Below are 24,268 nucleotides of genomic sequence, written 5' to 3'. Positions count from 1 at the left end.
CTATCCCCACATTTCGCTAGGCGGTTGCTTCGACGGGGATGCAGTTTATGTTGGCTGAGTCTGCGCGAAATACTTCTTCCCATACTCCGATTTTAATCGAGCCTGGTCGTCAGACGGCCACTTCATCAGTGGAGGTCCCTGTCTGCCCGATGTTTTATTTAATGGACGAATCTTTCCCCGGTGAGAAGGAAACAACATCGTTGATAAGGCGATGAGTAGAGGCTGTGGCTATGCCTGAGTGGGCAATAATTACGGACGTGGAAGCGGCGTGCCCTTCAGCTGTGGGGACCGCTCCTCCACCAGACGTTGTCGCCGAAGATAGGCCATTGGAGATGATGGAGGCTGCTGTGGAAAGGGATATACTAGGGGCAGCCAAGGTTGGCTCTTGATCTGCTGGTGGCAGAGTAAAAATGGTCATTGTGGAGGATGACGGGTCCGGTTCTGATATCGACCCTGAGGAGGTACGGGCTTTCGAGGAGAGATTTACTCGAGTGGAGGTGAGGATCGAAGGGTCCACTCGAAATATTGCCATCCCCTTGTATTTCAACTTGTTGGTCAACTCGAAGTGTGGTTTCGGCTTTGGCCCCCTTATGCACGGAGTCCGAGAATAGGACCTTGCAGACATTGAAGGATGCGAACCTGTCGTTAGGCATTTCCGAGATGGCCCTGCGAGTAAGTCTTCTCTTAGCGTTTCAATTTTTTTTTCCTCTACGTTATTTGCCTTTGCTGACCCTTCTTTGTCTGTTTATTAGACTCTCATCCTGGAGATTGAGAGCACCCTTCGGGAGGAGAAGAGGACTGCTCTCTATAAGAAGATGGAGGCACAATACAGAGAGTGTCATACCAAACACAAGGCCCTAGCTTGCATGCTTGGTGAGGATGCTTTGTTCCCAACTCTCTGTGATGATCTGAGGAATAAGAATGAGGAGTTGAAAGAAAAGGATGATGAGCTCATAAGGGTTATTGCCGGTGCAGCGAGCTCGAAGAGACGTTAAGGACCAAAAATTATAAGCTTGAGGTGAGCAAGGGGGTTATGGCCGGGTGTGTCGACCTCCAAGGTCAGGTGACGTCCTTATGTGCTGAGCTTGAGCAGAGCAAAACTGTAGCTAACGGCTTAAGGGATGAGCTAGCTGCCAGAGCTGCGGAGTTGGAGCGAATTAAGAGAGCTAGATCGGCTGCTGTGGCGAAGGCGGCGACGCTAGCGGGCACCCTCCGTGTCTTCAGATCAGAGTGAGCTAGTGAAGCAGAGACTTCTGCTATTAAAGAGGCAAGGCTTGAAGAGCGTATTGGCGGGTTGGAAGGGGAAGTCCTGGATTTGAACGAGCAGATAACCGTCCTCAAGGCGGAGAATGCACAGCAGCAGGCTCAGCCATCTACCTCTCATGCTTCCACATATCCCGCCGTTCCACAAGACTTGTACGAGAAGTGGGTCCATCCTGAGGCTTATATTGACATATATAGGGGTTTGATGGTGGCCGAAAAATCTTTTGAGGCGGAGTTTGAGGATGCACGTGTTAAGGCACGGGCAACTCGTGCCGCTTGCGGCTATGGCCCCGGCACGCCCGGGATGGATGATGACAAAGAGAATTTGGACGGGATTGAGCTAGATGCTTGGTATGACGAGAAATAATGATATGTGATTATGATTTCAAATGAACTTTTTACCTTGATAAGTTCTATAGTCGAGAGGAAGGACTTGATCACAAACGAAACCTAAAGATATTATTTTGATTTAGATTCCCTTCATGATTTAAGCGATCAATTTTTCGATGTAATCTAAAATACTACCCGCCTAAATCATTGACGTGCAAAAAATAAATTAATCAGAAAAATAAATTATTTAGTTGATCCAATTCCTATTTCATTTGATCGTTTTGCGCAGTTACTCAAATTTTATTAGTTATATCTTCAAAAAAGTATTGATAAAAAGTAGTTGTAGACACATCAAATTAACATTTTCTCAAGTACAGAGAAGTCGTAATGAAAGTCAAAAAACAATATTTAGGGAAAGAAACAGAATATGTGTACAGTGTAAAAGGACACATAAGCAATATCAAAATCCGACTGTACAAAAGCAAAACAAAGTTAGGAGAAAGGAAGAAAGTTATTGTAAGAGGAACTAAAATGATTGAAAAATCAATTCCTGCCATACAACAGGCAAAACAAATTACAAGAAGAAATAAACCATGTTCTCGGCCTCGTAGACGAACTAAAAAGATTCGTTCTCCTATAATAGTTAGTACTCGAAACCTTATTCACTTTATATATTAGCAAGTTATATAGTTAATGAAATCCTTTTTTCCTTTTTTTTTTTCTTTTTCAAAATACGCACATGTACAATGTGTGGAACAATTGCTTGTCGAAATTCAGAGAATAATGGCTTGGTAGGCCTTCGCCACAAACTTAGTAAGGTATTTACTTTATACTGTAATTATAATTGTAATGATGCATTTTGTTCACAAAAATCAACAAATCTAAAGATTCTCGAGTTTCAGTTACAAGCCAGTTGGAAAAATTAAATTTTCAAGAAACCTCATCGACTAAGTTCGTAGAGTTTCGTTGAACTTTCGCACATGTACATGAATGGCTAGCACATCGTTGAAGAGAAATAATTTTTTTCCCCAATTTGAGAACTCAAATCATGGAATCAAATGGAAACAATAATCACATATCTCACAAAATCCATGAAAACTTATAAGTTGTTCAACAATTTTCCCTGAATTGGACCAAACCAACAAAAGCTATATAAGTTTCTCTTCTACATAAGGAAGAAGAGATTAAATTTTACTTTAGCTATGGCAAGAAAGATGAGCAAAGGTAGACAAAAGATTCAAATGACCAAAATGTCAAAAGAAAGCAACCTTCTTGTAACCTTCTCAAAACGGCGTTCTGGACTTTTCAAAAAAGCTAGTGAACTTTGTACATTTTGTGGTGTTGAAATATCCATTATTGTTTTTTCTCCTGGCCATAAAGTTTTCTCTTTTGGTCATCCTAATATTAAGTCAATTATCGATCGTTTCCTTACTCATAATATTCCTAGTAGCACTACTGCAAATTCTTCTTCTACAACTTGTCAACTTGTTGAGGCTCATAGAAATGCAAATGTTCGCGAATTGAATAAGCAGCTCTTGGAGATTCTTAATCAATTGGAGTTTGAGAAAAAAACATGAAGTTGAACTTGTGAAAATTAACAAGGCAAAAATAGGAAAGAATTGGTGGGAAAGGCCAGTAAATGAACTTGGACATGCTGAATTGGAACAGTTGAAATTAGGAATGGAGGAACTCAAAAAAAGTGTTACAAAGCAAATGCAGAAATTATTTATTGAGTCATCAAATACTCCTGCTTTTTTTCTTGGAGCTTCTTCATCTAATGGAGGCCAAGCTGATGTTAAAAATATCACAGGTCTTGGACTTTCCATGGCCACTCAAGTCATGGGCATACAATTTTTCCCTGATTAACTGAGTTAATCAAGAAATATTATAATTTTAGGTCAAGAGGTTGATCATATCGAGATCACTTTAAATTAATTTTTGTTCTAATATACTCTATATTTGAGTAATACCTTAAATGTTTATTTATTGTACTATGCAATTTGTACGGCCAGACGTCTAGACAATATGCATATTAATTTATGCTATTGTCGTGGTTTGGTGTTTTTATCATCCTAAAGCGAACGAACAAAGAAGTTTACAGTGATTTCATTCCAAACTTTTTCTGCATTGGGCTTAGTTTTTCCCTGAAAATATTGCTCCAGTAATTTTTTAAGAGAATTTTTCATAAAGCACCATCTTTTAGGTCTAATTAGTCATTTATAGATACTCTTTGTTATATTACGTGTTATAGATACCTTTTATGTTTTTATACAATATATTTCATGTATTCAAGTTGTTGTATTCATTAATACAACAAAAAAAATAGGCGTAAAAACTGGAATTCTTGCTAAGTTTGACATGTATTTAGCTGTATTCAAGCGGCATTAACGTTAAATACAGTAACATATCTTCGCAAAATCTGGAAGGTTAAACTGGTTAAAAACAGAAGGAAATCAAATCACATGATATTCTCCTAATTTAACTCAACGAACTAAAACGATCCCTCATTAATCTGTATTTGAAAGATACATAATAAAGATTATAGCTGAATAAAGAGAAATACATATGAATAATACAGTTGAGTAGAACTGTATACAGTTGAATACAACAAAATACAACTTAATTCATCTGAATAAAACACTTGAATACAACAAAATACAACTGAATACAGCTGAATAAAACTCTTGAATGCAACAAAATACAACTAACTTCTGCTGAATAAAATAGTTAAATACAACTGATTACAACTGAATACAACTTAATACAGTTGTATAAAACACTTGAATACAACTAACTACTGCTGAATAAAATAGTTAAATACAACTGATTAAAACTGAATACAAGAGAATACGCATAACTTTTTAATACATCTAAAATATATAAATGAATGCTACTGAATACATGTGAATACAACTGAAATATACATTCGAATACAACTGAATACAAATAGGCGATTTGGGCGATCTAGAGAGAGAAACAGCCTTATGGCTTCGCCGGCCGGCGGCCAGCCATTAATTCCGGCTGGTCAGCCCCCTAACACATCTCCCAACCTCCTACAACAACTACAAACAATCCTCAGCCCTCAAATCCCACAAACGAATCCATGAATTACGCAAAAGCTGTGAACCCTACTTCGATGACCACTGCCAAGCAGAATCGAGCCGCTACAGTTGAACCAATTGCTCTTCGTCTATCAAAATCAACGAATTAAACTTACCCTAAGCGATTGTAATGGAGTGATAATGGAGGAGAACTAGAGAATTTGGGTAGGAGAAGAGGTATGAATTGTGGGTTGAGGGAGAAAGAGTAAAGTGTATGCAAAAAGAGAGAGAGAACGTGGTTAGTCAATTTTACTGTGATTATGTGAGAGAAAAGACTAAAAAGGAGAGAGAGAAATATTATTTAGCATATATGGTGCCTTAAATGTAGGATGTAACTATAATTAGATATTTGGCTATAAAGTATAAAAGGTATTTATAGGATGTAATATTTTAAAATGGTATTTATTTAAAATAAATAGGGTACTAAGGTTTTCTATAGGGTGTAAAAATTCCATTTTTAACCCGTACCAAACATTCAACGTTGTGTTTGAAAAAAAATAAAGGAGAAAGGAGGAAAGCTGATACATAATTTTTTTTTTTTTTTTTGAGAAAAAGAAAGCTGATACATTACGCTAATCCAATAAAATTTATTGGTGGAGCTTTGTCCTATAAATCTTAGAACCCTCTAGTTCTTCTTTAAGCGCATCTTTAGGCTATAGCATAGGGGTGTAGATAGGCCGGATTGGTTCGAATTTTATAATTACCAAATCAAATCAATTGTGTCGGGTTATTAAATCTAAAGATCAAATCAAACTAATAAAACTTGGGTTTTTCAATCTCAGTTTTTCTCAGGTTCTCGAGTTATCCGGGGTTTTCGGGGGTTTTTTTCCACTAAAATCTTCGTGGAACAAAACATATAATGTATGCTCAAAATATTTCTTTAATCCTAGTAAGATACAACTATATAAAGTATTTTCCAAAAAAATAATACAAAATATGAGATATGTCATGGCATTATCTTAAAATATTCAACAATAAAGACAATAAAATTATGTCATATAAATATTGCTAATTAAAAAGCCATAATAAAAATAAACATAATCTAAAAGTACTAATTCATGCTAAAATAAATAGACTAATAAGGGAGTATTAATTACATGACTAAACGCTAAAGAAAAATAAAAATAGGTTATGCATTTTTATCTAAATTATTGCAAAACAAAAAATAGATATTCAATACATTCTTGTTCGTAATATTGAATTGATTGTCTTTTGTTAGCATTAATATTGATTTGATTTTGGCTTGGGCTTTTGTTAGCATTATTTAATTTACTAATGTTAATGGCTATAAAACTTATTGGAGCATTCAAAAGTTCTAAGTCCAACCTTGAAATAATACCTTAAAAGATAAAATTAGGAAATTTTTTAAGAAATATTTATAAATTCATCACAATAAGTATATTTATATATTAAATATATCTAAAACTTCTATATATGTAATGTCGGGTTGGTTTGTTTTCGGTTTGACTTTCTTTAGTTAAAACCAAACCAAACCAATTATGGTCGGATTTTTTTTTCCAACACCAAACCAAATCAAATCAAACCATAGTCGAATTTTTTTCTCGGTTTGACTAGGATTATCGGGTTGATACGATTTTTCGGTTTCCTTTCTGCACCCCTACTATAACACAAATATTTACGGGTAACCCTTCATGAGAAGTGGAATCTGTAATTTTGTAAAGAAGTCATGTTGCTACAGGGTAAAGGAGACTTACCTAAGGGCATCTCCAATGGTGCACTATTTTTTGCACCAATTTTAAATTTAGTGTTTTTCGTACCAATGAAACACCAAATTTTGCACCATTTTAGTGTGTAAATAGTGTCACACCAAATTTGGTGTGACACTATTCATCAACACCAAATTTGATTTATTATTATTGTATTCATCTTTTTATTTTTGGACTTTTAATTTATCATATATTGTGTATATAATTAATTTTTATATTAAGATCTTTATAATTTTAATTTTATATCCTATTTTTTGATATATTAATTTTTGTATATATTATATTTATATAAAATTATAAGTTAATTTTATTATTATTATAATTGTATAAAAAGAAATATAACCATTATTTAAAAATGAAAAATGCAAATGTAAGATATCTAATGTTGCTAAAATTGAAAAGTGAAAACTAAAATTAAAAAAGAAAATTAACAATACATAAAATAAAAATACATTAAAATTAAAAGTACATCAAAGGAGGATACATTAAAATTGAAATTACATTAAATAACATAAAACATAAGTTTAGTAATCCAGTATGTCATTTTCAGGTTCACCAAAATTACTAAAAAACTGAGAGAACAGGGTAGAAGATTATTGTGCTTATGGTTGTTGAAATTGTTGGCTTCTTTTACCGATTTGAATAATTTTTAGCTCGATACAAAAAAATTAAGGATAAAGATGTGCATTTCGCACTTCGTAATGCATTAATCACTACTAATTGGTATCTTTATTTATGCAACAATGACGATAGATGCATTCGCCATAGTTTTAGCATTACGGCAAACCTTTCTCCCCCCCCCTTGGTGAGCTGACCTTCTTGTGTCACGAGTGATGTCAAACCTCCTTCTTGTCTTCTATTCCGGGAAGTGGTATAATATCTTATGTAGTGGTCGGCCTTCCTACCAGAATGCCTTCTTGGTCGAAGAGCCCCTTTTTTTACTAGTAAGGACGCAGGAAGCAAAAAAACTTACGCGAAGGACGTTTTCTTCTCTGCCCTTTCCTCTCCAAAGTCAAGCATTTATGGGAGAATAGAGGTGAAAGTTGAATATTTATGTGGTACTTAAATTAAATTTGACTATGATGTAATATTTATTTAATTATCTTTCATCAATGATTTTACTTTTAGTTGATTTATCCTTTAAAATAATTTTGTAATAAATGATTATATAAGTGGTGAATGTGAATTATATGTAATGAATATGGAAAAAAGAAAAAAGATAGAATTTATTTGAAGGAAATAAAAAATAAAATTTAAATAGAAGATAATAATATAATATAGAAGAGAGAATTTATAAAAAAATATATTTTTTTGGTGTAAAAAATAATGTGTTGGTTGGAGTAAATTTGATGTTACACCATTTTGATGTGAAATTTGGTGTGAAATTTGGAGATGGTCTAATAGTGTAATTTTTTGTACACTATCAATGTATTTAAGCTAAACTCCAAATTTATATGAACAATTCGGGGGAGACAGTGATAGCCATAATTAAAGGATTTAAGCTATATGCATTGGACAGTGTGATGATTTTTTTACACTATCAGTCTATCAGTGCGAGGTGGAAAATTTTATTTTGTGTCTCATACGACGGATACTTGTTGTATGAGGTTCTTTTTTGTCTCACCGTTTTGTGGACTCAGAAGTGTAAGATTGGGGTCCACAAATTTGTGAGACAAAAAGGAGCCTCATACAACTAGTGTCAGTTGTATGAGACACAAAATAAAACTTCCCGTGCGAGGTGAAAGCATTGGTCAATGGATTAATTAAGTAAAATTACTCCTCCTACTTATCTAAAAAAAAATATGTAATCACATTATACATTATAAGCGATCTGGTTGTCTAATCTTTTCAAAATCTTTACTTCGTAAAACTTGAATTCACATTTAAAATGGTGGTATATATTGTTAGTAAATTAATTTGATGAAATAATCAGCTTCGATAGCATAATCACCGTCCTTAAAGAATTTAAACTTCCCACTTCGTTGTTGTAGGGATAATAGCAAAATTCCTCCAGGATTTTACAAAACCTCTGAAATTCGAGTTTCAACAATTAACTCGAATTTCACACAAGAACAGAATATTTGTGAGTTGTGGAAAATAAGTAGAAGAGAAAGAGATGGAAATTTTTAGATGATTTCGTTTTGGAGATGATATAGGTATTTATAATACATCTAGGAGTCTGTTGGAAATAACAGACTCATCTCTTCATAACAGGCACCTTCTAAAACCAATAGTCACCTTCTTTTGAATTTAAAAGAAAATTGTTAAAAACGTTTTCTGAAATTAAAAAAAAAAATATTTTTAATTAATTAAATAATATGTGACTAAAATATTAATTCTGGGGTACTTAATTGGCCCAAAGCCCAATTGCCCAATTTTGACATCTCGCTCAAAAATTATTCAAATTATATAAGACAAAGAAGCAGTTTTAAATACCTTTTTCTTGATTTCTTTTTCTAATAAGGAACAAAACAACCTCTCCTCAAATACTCCCATCAAACACTAACTAATCTAACATATATATGTTGATGACTTGTTGGACTAGGGATCAAATACTCATTCACCCTTTTCTTTCTTTTGTCATTTGACCTCTTTATCAAGCTATGGTATATAGAACCCGTTTTCTTATTAATTAAAGACCTAGACATATTGATGAATTTTGTCAAAATAGGTATATCTATGCTTGACGTGTTACTTTTCTTTTAGCTTTTTTTTTGTTGTTGAGAAATTTCTTTATCTTTTGTTTTTTTTTGATGGTGGTGGTGGACTGGTGGTCTTTCTCTCGATTTTGAGTGATTCTTATAAAAATAAAATAGAGACATCGATCATTGCGAAAGCCAAAAATCCTCACAAATTAAAAAGAGGGTAAATGCAATAACAGAGGGGTTTTAAGTAGGGACGGATCTAAAATTTAAGTTTTATGGGTTTAATCTTTATGATTTTTAGCATTTAACTCATGTTCCTTTTCAAGTTATGGGTTTAAATTGCTATTTATAGCAATATTAATAAAAAAAATTATATAAATTTATGTTACGCATTAAAAGTATTAGGTTCAATTGAACTCGATGCGAATACATCACATCCGCATCTGGTTTTAAGCCTTTTAAGTGAAAAGATGTCATATAAACAACTCTCAATATTGTACACGTCACTACGACATAAATTAACCTTTGCATTTGCTAAGAAGAGAAAATATACGAAAGTTATCGTACTATATGATTATCTGTCTTGAAATCAAGTTAAAGTTTTGATAAAAATGTATACATGCTAGAGTTGGCCTCTATAGTCCTTAACTACAAATTAGCACAATCATTAAGAAAATTAAAATGTACTGTAAAACCTCATTCATTCTTCCGGTCTTTTAGATTTTAATAAGCTCATTCTGCTAACAATATATTACTTTGCTTATTTATTCCTCTTAATGGTAGTGAATATACATTTTATGATTATTGAATCCCGACTTGCTATTCTAGAAAATTTTCTGTCACGTCTGGAAAATCTAGAGATAGAACCATATCCATCTTAAGAAATATGTCATATTTTCTTTTATTTAATTCTTATGTAACTTTATTATTTGTAACCGTATGATCGACCAACTACAGCAATTTATTTCAAGAAAACTCCCATATTCCGACACAATTTTTGCAATTTCTTCATATCTTATAATCCATATATGTTATTTAACTTTTATGATTCATAACTCATCAATATCTAAACTTAATTATCACCACTTGATTTCTCAAGCTAAGACACTATTATTATCCAACTATTATCATAATTGGCTTCTCCTTAGGTTACAACTTAAAAGTAAATGCAAAACATGATTGTCTATTTACGTTACAACTCAAAAATAAAAATTACGTATCCTTTGCTCACTCACCATCATTTATTCGTAAAATAATCTTACTCTCTTAATTAATTACCATTAATACCTGCTAGCTAGCTGCATAAAAACCAATCAATAGATAGAAGGGATGACAATTGTAACAAACAATTAAGTCATTACTTATAAAGGGATTAATCAGAAGAAGAAGAAGAAGAAAAAGTTGACTTTCACAAGTAATATATATGCCTTATTGTTTTAATAATGCCAACTAGGGTGCATTGAGTATCATATTTTCAATCCATTAATAGGATAAGATTTTCTAACTCCCAAATCAACACATTACATAGAAACAATAGTAAAAATATTTTAAAGACAGCAAGTTTGAGAGTACACAAAGCACCTTTAAATAGTCCATATTTTTTACTCTGAATGTAAACTCAAAAACCATAAGACGAATTATCTCTAACATTCTTTAGTTTCAGCCATGGCAAAGAAACCTAGCATTGGTCGTCAAAAGATCAAAATTGCCAAAATAGAGGTCAAAAATCATCTCCAAGTTACCTTCTCAAAACGTCGTTCTGGTCTTTTCAAGAAAGCTAGTGAACTCTGTACACTTTGTGGTGTTGAAATAGCTATCATAGTGTTTTCACCTGCAAGAAAAGTTTTCTCTTTTGGTCACCCTAATGTTGAGTCCATTATCGATAGGTTCCTGTCAAGAAATCATAATCCAATTTCTAGTTCATCGCTTCATCTTGTTGAGGCTCATCGAAATGCTAGTGTTCGTGAGCTAAATTTGCAATTAACTCAGATTCTTGCTGAGGTTGAAGTTGAGAAGAAAAGAGGAGAATCACTTGATGAAATGAGGAAAACTAGTCAAAGTCAATATTGGTGGGAAGCTCCTATAAGTAAACTTGCTTTGCATGAACTTGAACAATTAAAGGATTCAATGGAGGTTTTAAAAAAGAATGTGACAAATCAGGCAAGCAAGTTTATGGTTGAGACTACTGCTAATTCTTCTTCTTATTTTGGTGTTAATGGGAATGGGATTTTTAACAACTATGATATCAAGCCAGCTCGAAACATGGGTGCTTCAAATAATCTTCATAACCAAAACTTTGGTTTTGATTTAGCTGGGTTGTTTTAATTCTTTTCTGGTTCGGCACTCCTCGGATTCCGCGCATAGCGGGAGCTTATTGCACCGGGCTGTCCTTTTTTCCCTCTTTTTATTAACTAAAGCAAACGAGTACCTCACTAGTTGGTCTTTGCTAGTATAAGTTTTTCAAGTTCTCAGTTTGTGTATTGATTCCCTATATATGAGCAACAAGAAATGGTTGCCCTTATAAATCAATATGTTAGTAATTGTTAATATTTTGCAATCCTTTTATCTGCTATTATCATGTTATTACTTCCCCAGCCATTACCTTCATCCATTGCTTTTTATATATTAAGAAATCCTGTCTTTATTTCTCAGTGTGAAGTTGAGTTTTAGTAAGTGGTAAAGTTGGTGTCATGTGACCAAGAGATCATCAGTTCGAGCCGTGGAAACAACCTTTTGTAGAAATGCACGGTAAGACTATGTACGATAGACTCTTGTGGTCCGGCCCCTCCTCGGATCTCTCGCTAGGGGTGTACAAAGGAAACCGACAAACCGCACCAACCCGATAATCCGACTCAAACCGAGAAAAAAAATCCGACTATGGTTTGGTTTGATTTTGGAAAAAAAAACCCGACCATAATTGGTTTGGTTTGATTTTAACTAAAGAAAGTCAAACCGAAATCAAACCAACCCGACATTACATATATAGAAATTTTAGATATATTTAATATATAAATATACTTATTGTGATGTAATTTATAAATATTTCTTAAAAAATTTCATAATTTTATCTTTTAATGTATTATTTCATGGTTGGACTTAGAACTTTTGAATGTTTCAATAAGTTTTATAGCCATTAATATTAGTAAATTAGATAATGCTAACAAAAGCTCAAACTAAAATCAAATCAATATTAATGCTAACAAAAGACATTCAATTCAATACTATGAACGGGAATGTATTGAATATCTAATTTTTGTTTTGCAATAATTTAGATAAAAATGCATAACCTATTTTTATTTTTTTCTTTAGCGTTTAGTCATATAATTAATACTTCCTTATTAGTCTACTTATTTTAGCATGACTTAGTACCTTTAGATTATATTTATTATTATTATTTAATTTGCAATATTTATATTACATAATTTTATTGTTGAATATTTTAGTATAATGCCATGACACATCTCATATTTTGTATTATTTTCTTGAAAAGTAATTTATATAGTTGTATATTACTAGGGTTAAAGAAATATTTTGAGCACGAGTTATATGTTTTGTTCTAGGAAGATTTTACCGGAAAAAACCCGAGAAAAATCGAGATTGAAAAACCCGAATTTTATTGGTTTGGTTTGGTCTTTAGATTTAATAACCCGACACAATTAATTTGGTTTGATAATTGTAAGATCCGAACCAACCCGACCTATGCCCTTAAAGTTGAGTTTTACCTTCCCTAATTCATATAAATAATATATATATATATATATATATATATATATATATCCATCTAACAATTTCTCTCAAAGAACACATATCAAGCATTCTTACCGTGTAAAATGATTATTTTGGGGAAAAGATGCATACATTTTCTTGTAAGCAGAATAATAAAGCATACTGTTGTTATTATATTACAATCATAAGCTTAAGTAATAAATCAAACAAAAACCAGATTAAAGCTTTAGTAAGCCAATGAAAAGTGGCACCAAGGTGTGACCTCATTGTCAATAAAAGGTGGAATAAAGACCATAAGAAACCACATTCAAATTCTAACAATGAAACAAAATACTAGTAAGAAAACATAAAGAAAGAATGCAGCATGACCAGTTAGTTTTAGCTTTTATCCCGGCCTCATAAGCTTCTTCTCCCTTTTGGCAATCTTCCTAAGCTTCAAGAATAAAATATCAAGATTTAACATAAGTCATTTAAATTAATACAGCGAAATTATACTGCTCCACACTTAAATGTGTTGCAGGCACAATAAAATTGAGATTAGCATCAGCCTAGTAATTCCGACTATAAATACAATTGTTCAAAATGCAATGTTTTGTAAATGATTCTGCTACTCCGAATTATATTCTTCCGCCACTAATTTTTTTAATTAATGTAGTAACATTCATTAGTTTACATCACTTGAGCTATTAACTTATTCATGGACACAAGGAAGAAGATAGTCGAGATTATTAATACAAAAACAACAGCTTCTCAAATTTTTTATATATAACAAAAGATCACAACATGCTACTTCTTTATTAAAATGCTCAACTAATTATGTGCTTTAAATATGAAAATAATTGCTTCAGAATTGGCCATCTCCCGGGTGATTGAATTGGTAAGGAACAATTGAAGAACAATAGTCGATAGCAGCCTGATTCGAGAATTGATCTTCAGCCCCAAATCTAGCAATATTATTATTCATAGTTGAATTACTTGGCAAAACTGAAGAACCATTTATCATACTCAATTCATCAGCTCTCATTGTTATTTTCTTCTTCAATCCTTCCAATGCACCCATAATTTCTTCAAGTTCCTCAATTCTCATATCATCAAATGATTCATTCCACCAAAATCCCTCATTATTATTATTATTATTATTCACAATCTTTGAATTTTCAATAATCTCCTTTTTTTTCTTCTCAGCCTCCAATTCTCTACAACTCTGAGAATAGTATTGATTGTTCTGCTGCACGTTGAGTTTATCGACGATGGATGAGGAGGAGAAGGATTTTCCCGTGAGATAACGGTCGATAACGGCGTCAGCGTTGGGATGACCGAAAGCAAAAAGACGTTGTCGTTTTAAAGATTGAACGAGAATAGCGATTTCTGCACCGCTTAAGATGCAAAGTTCGCTAGCTTTTTTGAAAAGGCCTAAACGCTGTTTGGAGAAAGTAACATGCCTACTATTTTGATTGTCTATTGGCTTGATTGCAATTTTTCTCCGTCCTTGAGTTTTCTTCATGGTGTTAATAGTAGTGTTCATGGTAGAAGAAAGAAGAAGATTAATTGGCTTCGTAAATTGAGAATTTGTTGATGTATAATAATTTATAGAAGAGTTGTTTGGTCTGTAAATCAAAGAATTTTTACCATTCAAGAACCGGAAAAGATTTAATTACTCGTTTTAGTTGTAGTTGTAGGAACGGGATTGGGTTTTACTTTGGAAAGTGTTGTAATATAGAACGTTGTTCTAGAAAAATTTAAAAATAAATGAAAACTTTTCCATAACTTTGTTACTTATTGGAAAAGTAGAATCTTTAATATATATATATATATATATATATATATATATATATATATATATATATATATATATATTTATATACTTCCCATAATTTTTGTTACTAATTGGAAAACTAGAATCTTTAATAGGAAAAAATATGTATAGTACTTGAGTGGCACGCGTTATCGTTGGAATTTCTCGTAAGTAGGAATTTTTTAGATTTTATTAGATATGAAAGCAAATACCCAAACAAACAAAAAAATACATAGGAGGACTACCCCAAACCCAAAGGTCCCAAACCCTATATATGAGAACTATACCCAAGCATAGGACATAGGAGGCTCCCTTGGCGCACTCCAAACCAGATTTTCAAGGTTCTTACCAAGAAGCTTGTGCAAGGATGGGTGGTGTACGCTAGGGGTGGCAAACGGACGGGTCGAGTCGAATATGGGACGTGTTGAAAATGGGTAACGAAAAAACGGATAAATTATTCGATCCGACTCATATTTAATACGGATAAAAAACGAGTTACGATATTATCCATGGCTTCAAAAATATGATCGCTTTTGGGAGAATTTCTAGTTTTTCTCAAACTTGAGAAACCCCAAGTTAAGGTCTTACAAATTAAAAAGTTAAACATATTGATTATCCATTTTCTAAATAAATAATATGGTTCTTATCTATATTTGACCCGTTTATAAAAAGTTCTTTATTCAATCCATTTTTTAGTGGATAATATGGGTGGTTAACTATTTTTTTTTAATCATTTTGCCACCACTAATGTATACAGTAAGACCGTTATCAAGAAGTCATCTCAACAAGTAAATAGTTGTGGAGCCACCTTGTTTGACCAAAAAGTATAGTACTCTTTGTTAAACTAATTAAAAGATAATTGAGGTGAAAGGTGAATTATAGTCAAGCATAATAATTCTTAGATCTAACTAAGTGTTGAAGTGATACCGTTTAATTAATGCCCAAAATCGGATACTAAATCATTAAATACACGCCTTGGGAATAAATAAAGAATGAATGATGAGCAATAAATATAAATAGGAAGAACAATTCGCCCAAATATCGACCGATGTGGAGGATTCTTCCTCCTGACAACGGAATATGGTAGTGAATAAGAATATGAACAATGCTTTCTTGGATCGTGTGAGTGGAAAGGAAGAATAATCGATAAAATCAATCACTATTTAAAGGTATACTTTATTCTCTCTCAAGAGTCAACTTCTTACAACGGTATTTTCAGAATCAAACTCACGTGTTCTTTTTCTTTTCCCTTTCTTTCTATTTATATGAGATATTCTCTAAGAACCCTAAAAAGTACAACAATGAGAATATTCAAGAGAATATTCCTGTCACTAGTTCTAAGACTACACTAGCCGTTATTCCTACTCTTCGCTACTTGACCTCGGCCTTTACGGCTTACTTAGCGGTTGCTCGTTGTTGGGCTTTGGTCGACCTCGCCTTATCCGCCCAAATCGAAATATAGTCTTCTCACTTAACGATCTTCCCACGCCTAACTTCCTAAGCCAGATTTTGACCCATATAGTTAGTCCATCAGCTTGTCGGGGTCGCCTTCTAGTCGGCTACGATGAGCGGACCTTTTCGGTCGACGATTTGTGAAAAACATTTTGGCATGGTGATCGAGTAGAGGCGTCTGTATCCAAAATAATGACGTGTCGCTCTGAGATTCGTGGTTTATGGGGTTGGTGTAGGATGACGTCACGTCGCATGCGCCATCATTGCGCATCTTCCCGATGTGTTGCTTCGTTCCTCGAGTCCCTATCGTTTCGATTTTAGGGCCACTGGCGGTTGCCTGCATCAATTTGAACGCCTTTGAGGTCTATAAATAAATAGGGGAAAACTTCTCAATGGAAATTTTGCATTCTCTGATTTCTTCAACCTTGCACTCGCTTCTCTTTCTTCTTTTTGCATTCTTGCACCCTGAAATTGCAACCATTTTTACCCTTTTTTTCTTTTTCTACTCCACCGCATACATATTAGCGGAGAATGGCTAATGCGACCCCTAACGCTGAGATGATCTCTGACCCTACTCCATTATCGATGGTCATGCCTTCTGGTGGCGGAGAATCAATGGTTATAGAGGATGAGAGCTTCCCCACTGTGAAAGAGATCATTCCTCATAACCATACTTCTAGGTCCGACTTCTCTAAGGAACCCGCCCTTTAACCGGAGTCTGCGAAATCAGAGATGGAGGCGAAGCACCTTGTTGCCCTTAGGACCAAATATGGCATTCCTGCCCATGTCGACTTGGTCCTGGCTAGAGATGACGTGGTTCAAGTTCACCGGCCTGGGTATTGTGCATTTTATGCCTACCAATTCCAGATAGGTTATTCTTTTCCTCTTCCTTCGTTGGCGGAGCCGTTCTGCCGCTACTACAACATCTGCTCGGCACAACTTTCTCCCTACCTTTACATGATTTTTCTTATGTTGGCGAAGATCGCAGAGCTGGCTGACTACGAAGTCTCTATCCGTCATTTACTGCACCTCTTCAGATCGAGCTTCCATAGGGGCACGATGATTCACCTCCGCCACTGTGGAACCAAAGGGTTGGTGGCAGGGATGGATGATAGGATGAACCGTTGGTTTTTGGCTCATTACTTCTTCATCAAAATTGAGCATGTGGTGGCGAACCCAAGCGAATTTCCTAAACAATGGAATTTTTCTCGTAAGTGTCATCATTTGGAGTACGTTCTTTTCCTCCTCTTCGTGTTTCATGACTTGTTACGTTGTTTGTCTTTTTGTAGCTGAGAAGTACCCCCCCCCCCTTCTTTAGTCGTCGATATCAGTGATTGGGTGACCCACGTCTTGCCTCGCACCGTAGGGATCCGTGACTGGGCGTCCTTCAACAAGAGGTTCGGGCTCAAACCTTCGACCGGTAAGTTGGGTTTTTCTCTCATAACTACTTCGCACTTGTTGTAGTGTGCTTCTTTTTGCCGCTTATGGTTTTCTTTTGACGGCGGGTCGGAGAACTTCTAAGAAGGCGAAGGCTCCTATCCCCGCATTTCGCCAGGTGGTTGCTTCGGCGGGGATGCAGTTTGTGTTGGCCGAGTCTGTGCGAAAGACTTCTTCCCATACTCCGATTTTAAGTGAGCCTGGTCGTCAAACGGCCACTCCATTAGCGGAGGTCCCTACATGCCCGATGTTTCATTTAGAGGATGAATCTTTCCCCGGCGAGAAGGAAACGGCACTGTTGATAAGGCAATGAGTAGAGGCTTTGGCTATGCCTGAGCACGCAATAATTGTGGACGTGGAAGCGGCGTGCGTTTCAGCTGCGGGAACCGCTCCTTCACCAGACGTTCTCGTAGAAGATAGGCTATTGGAGATAACGGAGGCTGCTGCGAAAAGTAATATACCAGGGGAAGTCGAGATTGGCTCTTCGTCTGCTGGTGGTAGAGGAAAAACGGTCATTGTTGAGGATGACGGGTCCGATTCCGATGTCGACCCTGAGGAGGTACGGGCTTTCGAGGAGAGATTTACTCGAGTGGAGGTGAGGACCGAGGGGTCCACTCAAAATATTGCCATCCCTTTGGATTTCAACTTGTTGGTCAACTTGGAGCGTGTGGTTCCGGCTTTAGCCCCCTTATACGCAGAGTCCGAGAACAGGACCTTCCAGACGTTGAAGGATGCAGACTTGTCGTTAGGCATTTCCGGGATGCCCCTGCGGGTAAGTCTTCTCTTAGCATTTCAATTTCTTTTTTCCTCTACGTTATTTGCCTTTACTGACCCTTTTTCGTTTGTTTATCAGAATCTCATCCCAAAGATGGAGACCGCTGGTCGGGAGGCGAAGAGGATAGCTCTCTATAAGAAAATGGATTCAAAATATAGAGAGCACCGTACCAAACACAAGGCCATGGTTCACATGCTTGGTGAGAATGCTTTGTAACCAACTCTCCTTGATGATCTGATGAAGAAGAATGAGGAGTTGAAGGAGAAGGATGATGAGCTCATAAGGGTTATTGTCGGTGCAGCGAGCTCGAAGAGACGTTAAGCACCAAAAATGATGAGCTTGAGGTGAGCAAGGGAGTTATGGCCGAGTGTGTCGACTTCCAAGCTCAGGTGACGTCCTTATGTGCCGAGCTTGAGCAGAGCGAAAACGGAAGCTAACGGCTTAAGGGATGAGCTGGCTGTCGCGCCCCTTTTTTCCCCTCCGCGGAGATAGAGAGAAGTATGGGTTTCGACATTCATGGGGGTAATAACTCATTTCCTTTTGGGAATTTGGGTTTGAAGAGTCGCCACCTAACGGGTTATGGTGCATTAGGGTACCTAGAGTGATTAACTCTTGGAACTAGTTTGCATTACCGGAGATTAGGATAAGGGCTCGAAATGACCTAGAGGGGAAGGTGTTAGGCACCCCTCTTGGTCCACAACTGTGGTTTCCGGTCGAACTTATATTTACGAATTAGTCCATTAACAAATAAATACTTGAAAAAAACAATTATAAATAAAACACGTTTGTATAACTCAAAACAAGGCGGAGATTTTGAACAAGTTGTATACATATAAAAAAAGTTTAAACAAAAAGAATTTTGGGAAAAGGGGAAGTCCTAAGTTGGTTAGACTATAGGATCACCCCACACAATGTCCGGTAAACACTCTTCAATAAGGGGCTACACATGAAATTAGCGCGTAGTCATCATATCTCATATCTACCCTTTCCACCTCTTTAGTGGTCATTAAAACGAGTGTTGGTCAGCAATATCTATTGCGTGCTGTTACCCGTCCCTTCTTAATAGTCCTGGAAGAATTTTAGGACCTCTACCTATAAGTAGTTCTAGACAGACCCCTAAAGTTTTAAAGGTGAAAATACTAAGGCGACAGACAAGAACAATTATGACCTTAGCACATAAGATAAAAGAGAGCAATTAGAGGCTCAAGTTTACCTCCTCAAACAATACATATAGGTCGCACGACTCAAGCACAAATAAGGGCCTTTTGTTAAACAATATCCTAAGACATGATGTCTAAGTGAATATCAAGACACAGAAGATAGCCAGTTTATTTTATAAACTCAGAAGTAATGGCCCTATCAGTTTGCCTACTGATTTATTAAGACTGTTAAATCAGAACAACATTAAGTCACAAAACAGTTTTAGAATTGCAAGATTTTGAAAACTCCCTATAGGCTTGCCTATACGCGAAATACAGATAACTACATTTTATATAGTAAAACAAGGCTGATTTTTTAAAAGCAGACTCTTGAATCCTTATAGGCATGCTGTCTAATGATAGATTAAGACAGTTTTTTGAAAGAACTCATTTCAGGAAAATAAACTGCTAATTAAACTAGTTTCAAAGTGAACTAATCGTGGACTAAGTTGATTTATTCAAACTAAACTGGTTTAAATCTATATGCAGAATTTCTGGTATTGTTCCCTATAGGCATGATATCTAATTGTGTTTAAACACTGATGTTAGAAACTGGTAGGTATGGTAACAAATGAAAGCACATATAATATCCGTTATAATAGAAGTTGGATTGGATCATATCCTATAGGCATGGTATCTACTTGTGAAGTTGATATTAAGATCTACAAACATGATTTCTATTATCGGAACCACTTGGGACCTATAGGCATGATTTCTGTCATGGTAAGGCAAACATAGCAAAAATGTAAAGTCCTATATGCATGGTTTCTACCTGTATTACCCTATAAATATGTAACTACCCACCCTTTTCACTAGTTGCCTCAATATTCGTTTACAAGTTATTACAAACCATATGAATGAATTACATAAATAGATAAAGAAGAAGAAGAAGAAGAAGAAGAAGTTATACTATAGGGAGGGTGAAGCAGGCCCAAGTAATTTCCCATAGCCTCAAATGCCAATTTCATAGACAATATCATTGTCTAGGTGCGTCAAAGTTCCCTAAGGATATCAAGGATCCCCGGGCAGTGTGCATACCTAGACTTGGTAACCAAATTGAATAAGTGCAGTGTGGAAGGGCCAACCCCAATGTGTCAGAGTTCAGAGGTTTTCAAGAGGATCCCAAGGCAGTACACACAATGGAGGGGGCAGAACCTAGTGACTTAGGAGTAGGGTGATAGTGCTTGACATAGTTTGAAATGTTTCAGTAGGAAAACAATATTAAAAGGCATTTGCTTGAAATGGTTTTGTAAAACACATAGGGAGTTATTGAATAATACAATTTAAAAAGGGTAAGTGATCAACAATCAACCAAACCAAATACAGAATTAGGAGAAGTTCATTAGCACTTCAATACATGAAGTCAGACAGGTGCACACATCCACTTAGGGGGTAATGGGGATTTGGGATAAGCATAGGGCACATAGTAAACATAGATACACATAGGTAAAGAACCAGAGGGTTCCTTAAAAGGGGGTCAAGGCTTTTTAAAGTATAGCATGGAACTGTAGAGCTAATACAGAATCAAGAAGCTTAGGATAGCCAATTACTTTACACAGAAAGGGGGCATGCCAGGATCAGGGAAACATAGACACATTAAGACATACTAGAAGGGGATCATAAGGGGTATATAGCATACAGTAAAGAAGACAATGAAGTAGACATGCCAATTGCAGGTTGAACAACAAAACCATAGGTAAAAGCATATTAGAAACATGACAAATTAAAGTAATAGGAGAAGCATATTGTTTTTGGAATTTGAATTAAAATTGGAACATACCAGTAAAAGGGGTAGTAAACACAAAGTGAAAAAAAAACAGTAGTTAACCTTGGCTTGCAGCCGACTGACTTTAGACAGTAGTACGTGACACAAAAGAGAGAAGAAAGCTTTTTAGTATGAAAGAGAGAGTTTTTGAACCAATATTCGTGTTTGTGTTAATGAGAGAGTGTGTATATATAGTAGTTCGAAATTAGATAAAAATAAGGCAAGAATCATAGTAGCATAGTAATTATGGAACCAAATACTAATCAGAATCAAATCAATGCAAGTATTCCTTTAATTAAGGGGTAATCAACCAACGGTGATAGGCAGAAATGATTAACGACAGAAATCAAGTAGAGTATAAGGTAGAGAATAGACAATTAGGGGTAAGTACATAGAGGTTCAATTAAGCAAACAACTAATAAAGAATCAGTAAAATACTCGGTTAACCAAATAAGGTAAGAAAACAAAATAAAGTTACAGAATATGGAAATAATCGAAAATTAGCATATAGTAAATCATGGAATCAAGGATTCGAAATTACTAATTTAAGGAGAGTAACATGGGTTCCCATGAATAAGCAAATAAACAAGTTAAAACAGGAGAATCGAAAGTCTAAAGGAAAGTTTTTCAAATCAAGCCAAGAAACAAGGAGCTCAGAGTTAATCAAGGAGAGAGTCATGAGTCAATGTTTCAGCATCTAAATAGAGTGAGATAGGAGTAGCTAAACATAGCAAGCAAAGAGGCAAGTCTTGACCAGTCAAGACGAACAGAAGCACATAGAGCTAATGTAGGTTAGGCATAAGAAACTCAGTAGAAACACATTCGAAGCGAGATAGTCACAGAAACTCAAACAAGAACAGGCCAGTCACAAAATCAAACGAAGAAACCTAAAAAAAATAGGGCTTTCAACATAGGCGAGTTGAAGAAGTAGTAAACTCACAGGACCAGTCAAAATATGAAAGAAAATAGAAGTTTAAACATAAAAAATTAGTCTAAACAAAGTTTTAGAAGAAGTTCCGAAAACCCTAATTTTAGAAAAAGACGAAAACACTTGAAATCACATGGTTCTTGTAAAAAGTTCCAAGGATAGTGTAAAACATCAAAGAAACAAACTCAAATCATTTCCAATTTGTACAGATCTAGGAGATATAGGAAGAAATTAGGATTTCAGAAGAAATCCATACAGAGGTGAAAGGACCTGTCTAGAATCCCAAGGATCGTAACAAATACAATATGATTTTGCTCGAAATCACACTGAAGTAGCCAAGAAGAGAAAGTGACGAACCCTAGACGCAAGTCGGCATGGCCCTAGGCCCTTGAAGACCTTAGAGAAGTCAAGCAAGGCATTAGAGGAGCCATTGGAGGCTTAAGAGTTGATGAGAGATCAACGTAGAAGACCGGAGAAGAGAGGTCGACGGTTAAAAGGGCTAGGGTTAGGTTGAGTTGCTGAGAGAGGAGAGGAGATGAGAGAATACAGAGGCGGGGGATTTGGAAGAATGAGATAGGGTTAGGGTCTTTTAGGATTAAAAAAGGAAGGAGTTAATACGGGCCATTGATCTCTCAGATCAACGACCATGATTTAATTAGTTCTGGGTCGGGTAGGCGACTTTAGGGTTTGGGTCGGGTAATTTAATATGAAAATGGGCTGGGGTTGGGTTAAAATTAAGGCTAAAATTGAAATGTAACCTGACTATATTTTAAATAGCTAATTTATCCCTATATAATTTACAATAAATAATAAATAATTCCTAGAAAATAATTTTGTGTACCAAAATAATTTAAAATATTTATCTAATATTTTAAAAATATAGAAGATCAATTTTATGCATATAAATGTAATTATACATTAACAGGGCTAATATTGTAATTATATGCAATTTAGCTTAAAAAATACAAAATGCAATTATAAAAATGCATAAAAAATATTTTAATCATATTTTGGCATAAAAATAGAAATTAAATGACTAAATAACCACAACAATAATTTGAGGGATAATTATTGGGGATTTTATGAGTAAAATGGAAGGAAATAAATCAATTTAAAATCTTTAAGATTATGAGAAACTCATGTGTTTGCATACTTCACTTTGTTTGTACATTCATTGGAGAAGTTTTACATGTTTTTGTTTTGTTCATACATGAAGTGGAAAAGTCCCAATCTGTCTAGTCCCTTTATCGGCCGACCTGGAGAGGTTGTCGAGTGGTCAGGCAATTAACTTATACTTGACTTCGAGATGCCCTCTTCGTCTCCGCGTTAAAAAACCTTCCCGAGAAAACCCAATTGGGACTAAACTCGGGCAAGGGAAAAAGAGTACGACTTGGAGGACGTCTTGTTTTTATAAATTGAAGTATTTGAGGTAAGCGACATTCCAATTGTTCGGTAGCACTTTTCCCTCCATTGTTTCTAGTTGGAAAAACCCTTTCCTTGTTGCCGCCGTGATTTTGTAAGGGCCATCCCAATTGGTCCCCAGTTTGCCTTCTCGTGGATCTTTGCTGGTCTGCGTTTTGGCTTTAAGTATGTAATCCCCGACTTTGAGTGGCCTGATTTTGGCTTTTTTGTTGTAGTACCGCTCTGCCTGTTGTTATTGAGCTATCATTCTTATGTAGGCCATGTCTCTTCCCTCTTTGGCTTCATCAAGCTCTTGCCTTCTGTTCTCGTCGTTGCTTGGCCCGCTTTCATTTGAGTCTTAGGTTTGGTTCCTCGACCTTAACTGGTATCATTGCATCAGTCCCATAGACTAGTGAGTATGGCATTTCTCTTGTGCTCGTCTTTGGTGTGGTGTGATATGCCCATAACACTTCTGGCAGCACTTCTAGCCAAAGTCCCTAAGAGTTTTCGAGTTTCTTTTTCATGATATTTAATATTGTTTTGTTGGAGGATTCCGCCTGCGCGTTGCCTGCGGGATGATATGGCGTGGGAGAGTATTCTTTTGATATGCCATTTTTTAAAGAACTCGCCGGTCTTTTTTCTAGTGAACTGGGGGCCGTTGTCACAGCTGATTTCTTTGGTGATGCCGAAGCGGCATATGATGTTTCTCCATATGAACATGATT

The 24,268-nt window shown here is 35.5% G+C and overlaps 2 protein-coding genes and 1 pseudogene across 2 annotated transcripts; 2 read left to right on the top strand and 1 right to left on the bottom strand.

Annotated features, from left to right (window-relative positions):
* The first annotated feature begins 2,795 nt into the window (after positions 1-2,795).
* On the top strand, positions 2,796-3,459 carry LOC104213461 (agamous-like MADS-box protein AGL62; annotated as a pseudogene).
* A 7,272-nt stretch (positions 3,460-10,731) lies between these two features.
* LOC104213462 (agamous-like MADS-box protein AGL62) lies at positions 10,732-11,391 on the top strand. The gene has a single exon (XM_009762965.2). The coding sequence runs from the start codon at positions 10,732-10,734 to the stop codon at positions 11,389-11,391; it is 660 nt and encodes a 219-aa protein (XP_009761267.1).
* Positions 11,392-13,636: 2,245 nt separating this feature from the next.
* Positions 13,637-14,296, bottom strand: LOC104213463 (agamous-like MADS-box protein AGL62). The gene has a single exon (XM_009762966.2). The coding sequence runs from the start codon at positions 14,294-14,296 to the stop codon at positions 13,637-13,639; it is 660 nt and encodes a 219-aa protein (XP_009761268.2).
* Positions 14,297-24,268: the final 9,972 nt, after the last annotated feature.

The sequence above is a fragment of the Nicotiana sylvestris genome, chromosome 1 (assembly GCF_000393655.2).
Source record: "Nicotiana sylvestris chromosome 1, ASM39365v2, whole genome shotgun sequence".
Taxonomy (NCBI): Eukaryota; Viridiplantae; Streptophyta; class Magnoliopsida; order Solanales; family Solanaceae; genus Nicotiana; species Nicotiana sylvestris.
This window is presented reverse-complemented; position numbering and strand designations above follow the sequence as displayed.

What these genes read in the sequence shown, in the direction of transcription:
- LOC104213462 (XM_009762965.2), top strand. Translation starts at nt 10,732, where the DNA reads ATGGCAAAGAAACCTAGCATTGGTCGTCAAAAGATCAAAATTGCCAAA.
- LOC104213463 (XM_009762966.2), bottom strand. Translation starts at nt 14,296, where the DNA reads ATGAAGAAAACTCAAGGACGGAGAAAAATTGCAATCAAGCCAATAGAC.